General features: G+C 51.4%; 1 protein-coding gene across 2 annotated transcripts; it reads right to left on the minus strand.

The window, feature by feature from the left end:
- Nucleotides 1–7078: 7078 nt before the first annotated feature.
- On the minus strand, nt 7079–10755 carry LOC144712950 (wax ester synthase/diacylglycerol acyltransferase 3-like). Of its 2 annotated transcripts, none has more exons than XM_078587380.1 (8): nt 10549–10755; nt 9241–9819; nt 8805–8877; nt 8651–8715; nt 8304–8513; nt 8033–8170; nt 7830–7955; nt 7079–7433 (listed from the first exon to the last, which is right to left on the minus strand). In XM_078587380.1, exons 1-8 carry the CDS (start codon nt 10738–10740, stop codon nt 7287–7289), a joined length of 1530 nt encoding a protein of 509 aa, XP_078443506.1. In that variant the 5' UTR covers nt 10741–10755; the 3' UTR covers nt 7079–7286. The 2 variants fall into 2 exon arrangements, with proteins under 2 accessions (XP_078443506.1, XP_078443507.1); XM_078587381.1 differs by lacking the exon at nt 10549–10755 and adding an exon at nt 9939–10509.
- Nucleotides 10756–11067: the final 312 nt, after the last annotated feature.

The following is an 11067-nucleotide window of genomic DNA, read 5'->3' on the forward strand; positions in this document are numbered from 1 at the left end:
AAAGGAAAAAAACAGGTCTGAACCCTTAGGGCGCCCACTCTTTCCCACGGACGTCGAACGTCATAAACACGAGAAAACATGGCAAAAATGACACAACTAGAACGGGAAAAATTAGAACACATGAGATAGAAAGCGATACAAACGAAACGATGACTGAGTGCCTTTCACCCGGTCGTCGATGTTGAGGGCGCGCGCGGTGTTGATGACGCCGATGACGACACTTGATGGCGTGCGCCATCAATCCCCCCCGGGTCGGAAGAACTCGGCTCCGTCGAGTTGGGGTAGCTGGCGGTGGCGTCCGGCGAGGCCGGGTCTTCGCTGGCGTGCTTCGTGCTCTGTGGTGATCAGGGCTTCCGTATCTGCACAGTAAGTCCTCCACGGTACTCGGCTCCCTGCATCGTTAGTTACCCCAAGCAGTATACGATCGCCCGACTTGTGCCAATCGGGCATGTTCAACGGGGAAGTGGTCGCTGCAAACTCGCTCACAACAATGGGGCTTGGAAAGGCCAGGGTAGGGGGGAGAGAGGGGGCTCGGTGCGGAATCGGGCCCGCCACATCAGTGGAGCAGGTCCCCCACGAAGGAGGGACTTCGGCGACGAAGGCGTATCCGCCCACTCGTCGGGGGTTCGAGAACGGGCCGGCGCTACAAACGTGTAGCATTGCGGCCAGCCCGGGAGAATAGCTCTCTGGCCAAAATCTCACCGACACTCGATTTCCCACGTCGGTTACTCGGAGTCGGCTCTGCGAGTCGGCAGCCTGCTTGTACTGTGCATGACTAAATGATGACATGTAATGATGATCATGATGCGACGACAAAACATGCTGGGCGAATGCATAATGAGGGACTACTACGGGTGCTAAGGGTGGAGGTCGTGTAGGGACTTGGCCGTTGGCGATCTTGGGTGGGCTCAACCCGGGGGCATGGGCCTCTAGGGAGACATGCGCGTGCTCGGCGCGTAGGGAAGGGCGTCGGCGATGGGTCGTGCCATTACGGATGGTGCAACGGGCGCTATGCGTCCGCCGCTCGTCATCCAAGTGGTGGAAGAGTGCAGAGTCCGCACCGGGACGAGGGGCATCCTCGACAATCCGGTGGGAGCGCTATGTGTCGGCTCCGGGCGAGTGGCTCGGGCAGCTAGCCTAGCGGCGCGGCTGGTCGGACGATTGGCACGGGCGATTCATCTAGTTGGACGAACGGCTCCTGCGGCGTTGCGCGTGGCGCGGGTCTCCTGACGGGCGTCGCGGGCTGTCCAGCGGGTGGGGCGATCGGTCGCGCACGAGTACACGTCCTCGTCGGTGTGTCCTGGCTCTCGAGGGGCCACGGGATAGCGGAAAATCGTAAGCCCAACCATCTTGGTCGGTGCACTCTTCACTACTGCCGTTGTGGTGTAAGGGTACCACGTGACCTGTCGTCCCTTGTGCAGAAACGAACACGTGTTCGATCTGCCAGCTATAGTGACGTCAAGATCATAGATCCAAGGACGACCCAAAATGATACTTCCTACTTTCATAGGAAGGACGTCACACAGGATGGTCTCATCATACGTCCCCATCGTTAACAGGACATGGCATTGTCGCTTCACCGGTAGAGACGAAGCGTCAATCCACGACACGTCAAAGGGTGCAGGATGAGGCATGGTCACCAACACTAGTCGGTCGACCAACGCGTCCGAGATGGCATTGACGCAACTACCACTATCCACCGTCAATTTGCACACTTTGTCGTTGATGCGGACAAACGTGCAAAAGACCGAGTTTCGTAGCGTCGAAACAACCATCGGGGCTGTCCTTTGCAGGACAGGCGCAGGGTTAATCTGCGATACATCGTCAGGGGGGACGGGTGCCCCCCAAGTGCTTGGGCGATCGGCGACGATACGAGCGACGCGCCGAGTGCTGGGGTGTGGAGCAGGGGCCGGGACGGTGTGGGCACCCACTACCTGGATGTGCCCAACCTGAGGGTCGGGTAGTTCGTACTCGTTCGCGAGATCCTCACCTCCGTAGTACTCATCAACAGGTATCGGATCCAGGTCTTCCGGATGGTCCTGTGCGACCTCTCCCGTATCGATCAAGAAAGCCGAAGATGGACACTGGCTGGCTCGGTGCCCTCTACCTTGGTACTTAAAGCACGTAAGTGGTGCTTGACTGACGGTAATGCTGCGGGCCAGAGTGTTGCTCGTGACGGCCTGAGTGGGTGGGGTGGAACCCACAGAGCTGACGGGGGTGGTTCCTTGCCCCCCGGTGGTCTGGGAAGCGCAAACAATAGCAGGCGGGGCGGTGCGAGTGGATGTCGCTCGGAGCGTAGTGGGAGTGGCGTGCGCGATGGCCTCGTCGCTCGGATGCTCCATGTGCTCCACTAAGTGGTAGGCTTCGTCGACCTCTGTAGGGTTGCACTTAAGAACCTCACTGCGCAAGGTTGGTCGCAGCCCGTGGGCAAATACACCGACGATGATTCGTGGGTCCTCCACGAATCGACATCGCATTCTGCATTCCTCGAACGCCTCGATGTATTCCGTCACCGAGAGTCGACCTTGTCTAAGGTCGAGCCATGAGAGGAACAGCGACATTTGGTATTGTAGCGACACGGACTTACTTCTCAACTTCTGCGCCATGTCAGCCCAGGACGTGATGGGCCGTCCTCGTCGCTCGGCGGTGTCTCGCTCGTTCTCCCAGAAGATCTTGGCTTGCCCGCCAAGTCTCGTCTCTGTATATTCGACGCACAAGTCATCGTCCATGCGGTACCACCGGAAATAGGAATTCATGTTCGACTCCCAGTCGATGAATTCTTGGGTTTTCTCGACCCCTCGAAGATGGCGACGTCGGCACGCACGCTCCTCTGGATCCTAGCGCGGTGCTCCTCTCATCGGCGTTCGCGTCATCCGAAAGCCGTTGGGGCTCCGGGTGATCATCGTGATGCGGGTCAACACGTCGTCGAGGCAGGATCGGGTCGCGGTCGTGGTCATCCCAAAGTCGGGGACGACCGTCGCGAGGCGCGCGGATATCGGGCATCGCGCGTGGTGGGTACCGGGGAACCTCGTTGGGTTCCTCGTATCGGCGGGGGTAAGGTGGCCAGACGTGGTCGTCACGGCGGGCCGGTGGATCAGTGTCGTATCTACGACCATGTGGCCGGACGTAGTCGTCGCGGCGTGCCGGTGGGTCGGCGTCGTCATACTCATGGTCTTAGTGCGGGACGTGCTCGTCCCGATGGGCCGGTCGATCGGCCTCGTATCCTCGACCGTGGCGTCGAACGTGTTCGTCTCGACCGGCTGGTGGGTCGGCTACATCACCATGGTCGTCGTGGTGGACGGCCTGGTCTCGGCGGGCCGGTGGGTTGGCCTCGTAACCTTGATCATGGTGCCAAGCACGCTCGTCTTGGCGGGCCGGTCGGTCGGCAAAGTGTCCATGATCGTCATGTCGGACGTAGTCGTCTCGGCGGGGCCGGTATGTCGGCCCCTAGCCTTCGGTCATATGGCCAGACGTATTCGTCGCGGCGGATCGGTACATCGGACTCGTACCCACGATCGGTGTCGTCATGTGGGTATCGTCTATCCCGGGCACGGACGTCCGGTGTGTCACGTGCGAGGTCTCGGGCGGGGCGCCGATCTTGACGATCCTCGTCTGGCCTCCAGTCGTGCTCCTCGTACTCGTCGTCATCGTAGGGACTCCTCAAACGATCTAGGTGTCGCGCGGCCTGGGATGGGTCGCGGGCTCGCTCAGGAGCCACGGGTGTCGGTACGACATCTGGTATGGGAGGTAGTGGGCGCGTGAGCAATCGCTCAACGCGCTCGAGGGTGTCGGCCACGGTGCGGAGGTACGCCCCTTGCTCCTCGGACGGGACCTCCCGAGGTCGGTGCTATCGGCGCGGTCGTCCTCGTGCGCGCCCTGCTCCTTGGCCGCGTGCAGCGGCGGCCCTGGGTGAAGTCTCGGCAACGGGAGCCTTCCCACGTGGGCGACGACTCGTCGTCGCCCTATCCTCATTTTCACTAGGTGACGAGGCACCTAGTGATCTCGGAGAGGTCCGAGGGGACCATCGGTGTCCACGGCGTGCACCGGTTTGCCCGCGAGGACGCGTCGATCCGGGGGCACTCGCGTCGTCGAGTGCGGTCCGGGCGGGGTCCGTAGGTGATTGTGATGGACCGCCTACGGACGTCGTGGGACGATGTTCCGAGAGGGCCGTGTGGGGGCCTCTCTCGTCGGGTGACGATATGGTACGTCGCAGGGAGGTCGAACCTCCGGGTTGCGCCAACCTGCTCGATCGCGTCTCAATGGCCATGCTCCTAGGGTATCCTAGATGGTTTTCGAAACAATGCGATGCAAGAATGACGTCTGCGCGCGGTCGGAGACGTGCTGTGGGCGTCCACAGCCGGGCTTTGATACCAATATGATGCAGGATGTACGTCTAGAATGTCGTCCCGTCGTCACCGAGTATGATGGCTCGGCGACGATAAAGGATACGTATCGGGAGCGGCGATGTTGTCGTCCGACGGTACCCTAACGGGTATGTAACTACGTGAATGCAGAATGACCTAAATATCGTACGTGCAGGCTCTGACTCGAGGGGCACCGAGCTCCAAGCTTGGACGGGTCATCGTGTGATGGCGACGGTGGCCTCTCGTACCTCGTCGGAGCGACGGAGGCGTCTACGGCCGAACGGACTCAATCCGTAGGGCTCGCACGTAACGGATGTACTCGTCCGCACCGGTAGAACACTCAAGACGTAGTTCTCTCGTTTAACCTCGCTCACCGACCTAGCCCGAGCACGGTGGGGAAGGGACGAAAATATACTGCAAAGGATAAAGAACGAGCGACGGAAGAGGACGGCGTACTTCGTCGACGAGGCTCGTGATGCAGGTTCTCGTCTTCGTCACTAGCGTACCGGAGCGGGTCGGGTGATGGGGCGCCGGAGAGATCACGGTGGCTCGACGTGCAGCAAAGTGCCGGAGCGACTCGTAAAGATGGGTCGTCAAGGGGTCTAGGCGTCCGAGCACCTTTCAAGCGGTGTTGGCGGTCACGCGCGGACGGCGCGGAGCGGTGCAGGGCGGCGTGGTCGTCGGCGAGCGGCGCGGTGGGACGACGTCGGTCACGGCGAGCGCGACACGGAATGACAGCTTGGCGAGGGCGTGAGCGGAGCGGCGGCACGGCGGTGCGGCGGCAGGTGACACGGCGGCGCAGCGGCGGCAAGGACGGCAGCGGCGCCGGATAACGCAGCGGCGCGCGCGCAGCGCCGGGCGGTGGGCGGGCGGCAACGGTGCGCTGGGCGGCGCGCGTCGCGACGGCGCGGGCGGCGCGCGATCGGGCGGCGGCACGTGGGGCGGCACGCTATCGGTGGCGGCACGTGGGCGGCGCTAACGAGCGGGCGGCTCTCGGGGCGGCGCGCGAACGGCGGCGGCGCGCGACGGCGGCGGCGGCAGCTCCCTTTCCTCCTTCCTCTCCCTCTCCTTCTTCTTCCCTTTCCTTCCTCTCCCTTCTCCTTTTTCTTCCCTCTTCTTCCTCTTCTTTCTGTTCTTCTCAAGACGAGGAACGAGACCCCAACCTCTATTCGAAGAAATGCCTCAAAGGAAAAAAACGGGTCTGAACCCTTAGGGCGCCCACTCTTTCCCTTATAAGGAGGGAAAGAGGGGCCCTAAATGGGCCAAACGAGTCCTCTTCGCAGGGCCCTTGCAAATGGGCTCTCCTTTACAAACAAAGATGAAAAATAAAATAAAGAAAAGGGGAAATGGAGAGACGAGCCAAGGGAATAGGCTGGAGAGAGGCCCATCCCCTTGACAGGAAAACCACGGACGTCGAACGTCATAAACACGACAAAACATGACAAAAATGACACAACTAGAACGGGAAAAATTAGAACACACGAGATAGAAAGCGATATGAACGAAACGATGACTGAGTGCCTTTCACCCGGTCATCGACATCGAGGGCGCGCGCGGTGCGGATGATGCCGATGACGACACTTGATGGCGTGCGCCATCAGAGATCAAAATGGAACAATTAAATGAAAAAAACTAAATGTATAGAGGTTTTTAAATAGCTGAATAACTTGAAAGCATTGGAAAATATAAATACCAAAAATATTTTATGTGGTATTTATATTGTCGAAATGGACTGAAACTTTCATTTGAATATTTTTGTATGTTAGATTTCATTGCTTAATTATAGCTCCAAAATAAGCCAACTAAAGTATTTGGTGTACTTTCACTTCTTCCTAATTTGTTTTTCAAAGAAACCAATTTTTTTAGACAAAATTTCTCATTGGTCCCTAAATCAGTTCATGGTTTAAGTTTTAGCTGATTTCTATTAATCTCATGTGTCCTCAAGTGCAAACACATTCGTTTCAGGGGGGCATAAATTTTAGACAACATGTCTATGAAAAGATGTTCATCCCCCTGCAAGATAAATATAATCTCACATTATTTCAAATGTCTTTGCCTATATACCTCTATTGAAATATGATAGTAGGACATTTGGACACATGACACTTACACGTACTGATAAATTCATTCCAAAGATACCCATAAGCATGTAGTGTCGGGAGGAAATTATCTGAGCTGAGTTGATGGAGCAAAATTTGGTTCTTAGAACATAAGCTGACTATATTTGGACCGTACTTAGCTTATTCAAAAATGTCAATTGAGTAAAATTTAGTAATGTCAATGGAGTAATATCGATTGAGTAATGCCAGGTGGAAATGATCTGAGCTGAGTTGATTGAGTAAAATTTAGTTCTTAGAGCATAAGGTGTCTATATTTGGACTGTACTTAGCTTTTTCAAAAATGTTTTCAGAAATGGGTTTCATTCAATATTTAGTGAGACATCTTAGCTGAGTTTAAATTCACTCTATTTGGTTTGAGTCCATTTGGATGAGTCATGGTTGGCTCAGTCCTGATTAAGCTGAACTGACCAAGCTTTCTTCCCTTGCCGTAATGTTTTTATCTCTTGGTCCATTTTACAACTATAATGTACGGGCGAATCGATACATTGTGAATCCTGGGAGCTCAATATGCAAAACCAATACATCGAGATGCTCTTGAAATAAATAAGCTTGACTTTTTTAAATACAAGGTATGATTTAAATAAACAATACATGTAAGAAATAAATGCCTAAACATTATATGAAGATTTATCCAAAATCATTATGGCGCAGCCAAATGAAGAAGAAAGGTTTGCCTTTGGTGAAACACACACCCAGGCTTTTGGAATTGTTAGAACTCTCATATCTCTTTTACATGACATTTTCAATGCTATTCATGATACTTGCGCGGTTGCTTATAGTATAACAACTTTTTGTTGGCAAATCAGTTGAATGTTTGGACATCGAATGTTTTAGGTTGAATGTTTGGACAGCCCCGTGATGGCATCGAGTAGGTTATTTTGGTCAGCCATGCGTAGGGTCCTGCTTGGTTAACCTCCCTGTCACTTGTGGTCATGTTGACTGCAGCTAACTGAAAATGAGAGAAATTGGGACTGTTTAGATGTAGTTTTTGTTGAACCATGACATTTTTCAACATAATATAAATATGAAAAAAAACTGCGCACCCGCAGAATCAAAGATTCAATGAAATTTACAGTTAAGATACTTTCTCTCTTTATTAGACTATGATGGTGCTGTTGACACTAAAAGGCAGAAAACACACCACGCAGTGTTTAAAGAAAAAGGCCCAACCATGTCAAAAGAGAAGTGGATATGGACTTGGAACCCCGATTACATGAAAACCTCTTGATTTGGACAAGAGTAAAGCTAGTGTAATGGAAAACGACAGATAGCGAGACAAAATGATTCAACGATATGGTCTTGATCACAAATATTATGAGACATATGGATTGTTGTATATCCTTACCTTCATATCACGGAGGGCTTCGTCGACACATGAGGACAAACAATCAGGATCGGGAATGATTTCAGAAGCAGCAAGAAATTGAAGATATGCTTTTTGATAATACGATATCATGTGCACCTGAAGAGGCTGCAAAACGGGACGAAAATAACATCATGACATAAACCCACTTTTTCTTAAGTAAAAAAAGACAAATTGGTAATTACTGTTGACTGTTTTGTTATTGTGACGCCAATTTTTATCACTGGGTTCCCCTTTAAAAAGATGGGGTTTGATGGACCCATCATATTTGAGAGTGTCACGCTTGTATGAGCAGCCATCCTATTGTGAAGCCGTTCGAGCAGCTGTATAGGAGAAAGTAAGATAAGACAGAGGTATTCAATATGGGTGACCTGAAATCTGTAGAAAAGCTGGAGTACGTTTTTATGAATTGAAAGAAAATTTTGTCTGAGTAATCTGAAAGCTTTGGAGTCTTACTTTTCCTCCGCTGGGACGCATTAAACGGTGGCACTTGAATGCGGTGAGAGCTTCGTTTGACTTCTTTTTCTTGTTCAACGTGTCTCTTACATTTCGCACATATTGAAGGGGATCCTTTGTCGGGCTCACTAGTTTCATTTGTATGTGAAGAACTGCGACCATGTTTCCCCATTCAATATCATCCCCTTCTTTTATTGATAACATTAATTCCTGTCAGATGGTCCATTTAAATAACTTTAATCGTAATAGTGTTTAAAGAACTTTTTTACAAAGTAAAAATTTTAATTGTTTATAATCAGTGATTCATGTTCAACGTAGATATTGAATCGGGAGTATCAAAATATGACCTTCGCCCCTTGTCCTCGTACGTTGAAGGCATTTCCCACAGATATTACCGCCTCTTTAAAGGGTTCTGCGAGCAGAAAAAATGGAAAGAGAAGGGTAATAATCTGCCGCACAGGATAATATAATTATGCTCGCATCTCAAAAAAACCATCTTACCATCGGGGGATTTCAAAAGCAGATACTTCGCAAGTCCACACAGCACTATACCCGAGAACACGTCATTAATTTTCTGCGAAACGAGAAATCGCATTAACGATCGGTAAACGACGTTTTTTTCAGCACGCCAGGACCATGTTTCATCATTAAAAAATGATTTTATCGCTGATGACCCTCAAATCAACGACGTGGCTCGACTTTTTACTTCAATTCAGCAGAAGTAAAAGTCAACATTGATGGACGGTCTCAACTACCGATGACTACCCATCAATGTTGACTTTTACTTCTGCCGATGACATCCCATCAACTAAACCATTAGTGATACATTATCAAAAGTTGAGACGGTTACGTGTACCAGATTCCAAATGTAATACTAATCTGCAGACATAGATAAATACTGAGGCGTAAATATTGACAGTGCAGTAGAGAATGTTACCGCGTTAAGCTTGTTCTTGACGATGATCATGTCATCCATAGATAGCGAAAGAGTTGCCAGCTTCCTTGGCATTAGGTGGACTCTCAGCCCTCCTGCGATAGAAGTCTTATCCTCCATCCTGTACAACGTATACTTCGCTTCGAAGACTGAGATGAGAAGCATGCGCCACGCAACCTTAAGAAGCCTACAAACTCCCAAAGGAGCACGCGCTATACTCCTTAATAAGCCCTCCTTATTCTTCCCCCCGACGATGCTTGGAATAACTGCACTTAAGTCCCCGCCTAAGTCGCAGCTGGCCAGGAAAAGGGCCAGGAGAGAGACACAGTCGCCGAGAGCATGGTGCAGTCTCAACACGATGCACCGCCGCCTCTGAGAGAGGATGTGTATCTCCCAAAGAGGTTTGTCTCTTGACATGGCGGGCCATGATGCTAACTCTGCAACGTATGCATTAATGTAGGTCTCGCTCGTCTCACCGTGTATATTTTCGACGTCCAGCTCTTCAGGCAATATGATAATATGGTCGTCGATGTGGATCTCTGGCAGTTCCTTCCAGCGCATTCGTCCACTGCGGCGGGTCACCTGCGCTTGATTAGAAAAGAATTAGATTCAGAGGGTATATCTCTATCAACGTAGTCTTCGCCAAGGTCGTGACGGATCACAGACGAAGGAATAGGACGGAAGAAATGTCCATCACATACTATGCAGTTTAATCTAATTTGGAGGAAGCGGGTTACGGAAGGGACGAAGGAAGGGACAGAGCCGCAGCATTCATCACCGCGTTTAGCTTTGGTGATTTGGTTGAGGAATGTTGGAAATTGGGAGCTTAACGATAACATTGTCGGACAAAAAGGAAGGGTGACGGTTGAACTTGACGATGTGCCGCAGATTGTTGCGGCTGTCCTTCAACGTGAGAAGTGATTTTGCTAAAATTTGGACCAGAAAACATGAACGTTATGATCTTCGTAGACATCGTTGATAACATGATAGACGTTAAAAGTCAAGGACGTCGATATAACTTGTTAACCACTGGGTCAAATCACTAGTCATCGGATCATCGGATGCGATGGAACCTATGATATAGTTTGGGGACAGAGGACAGCGCCGTTTTGATACCGAAACGGATGTAAACTGGTCGTCTGTAAAACAAAAAAATGAAGCGGAGTTGAATAACTGAACGAATGGGGAACTGATCAGGGGTTTTGTTCTGACTTCCGTTCCAAGGTCGGGATGAATGACGGACCACTGACTGAGCTATGCCCCGTCCCGTCTGTCATCTGGACGCTAACTAAATGATCGATATCATCTTACCGGCACAGAGCGCAGGAGGGGGCAGTTTGAAACGGATATCTTCATGGCCGACTTTACTGCACCGACGTCCACGGGGCGTTGAAATATAACGAAGCTAATGATTACCATCTCACGCTTCGGCTCGCTAAGAAAGATATGTGCCACCGGCGAGAGCGGCGCTTCGTACATGCCGCCGTTTCTTCCTTTTTCCATGACAACGCTCTCTCTCTCGCCCTATCGATTCATTTGACTGATCTTATCGATCTTATATATGCTGGGAATAGAGCATTGACCTCTTTGTGTTGTGAGACTTCTGACATGTCGATAAATCCGATCATTAAGGCAAATGGCGTATATATCTTCGTTGTCGCTTCGGTAATGATTAAAGGAAATGATTGTACTGGATTGCAAGGCCAAGGCCGTGGCCGACTGCAAAGTTGAGTGATAACATTTAAATTGCAATAACGGAGTATAGAGATAGCAGTCAGACCCAGACGGGGTCCAGCTCGTGCAGTGGGTCTGTATATGACCTTTAAAATT

This window comes from Wolffia australiana, chromosome 15, assembly GCF_029677425.1.
Source record: "Wolffia australiana isolate 7733 chromosome 15, ASM2967742v1".
NCBI lineage: Eukaryota > Viridiplantae > Streptophyta > Magnoliopsida > Alismatales > Araceae > Wolffia > Wolffia australiana.

What these genes read in the sequence shown, in the direction of transcription:
- LOC144712950 (XM_078587380.1), bottom strand. Translation starts at nt 10,740, where the DNA reads ATGGAAAAAGGAAGAAACGGCGGCATGTACGAAGCGCCGCTCTCGCCG. An exon ending in TACGAGGACAAGGGGCGAAG is followed by an intron (nt 8,514 to 8,650) that starts GTCATATTTTGA and finishes ACCATCTGACAG; the next exon opens with GAATTAATGTTATCAATAAA. An exon ending in TGCGTCCCAGCGGAGGAAAA is followed by an intron (nt 8,171 to 8,303) that starts GTAAGACTCCAA and finishes TCTCCTATACAG; the next exon opens with CTGCTCGAACGGCTTCACAA.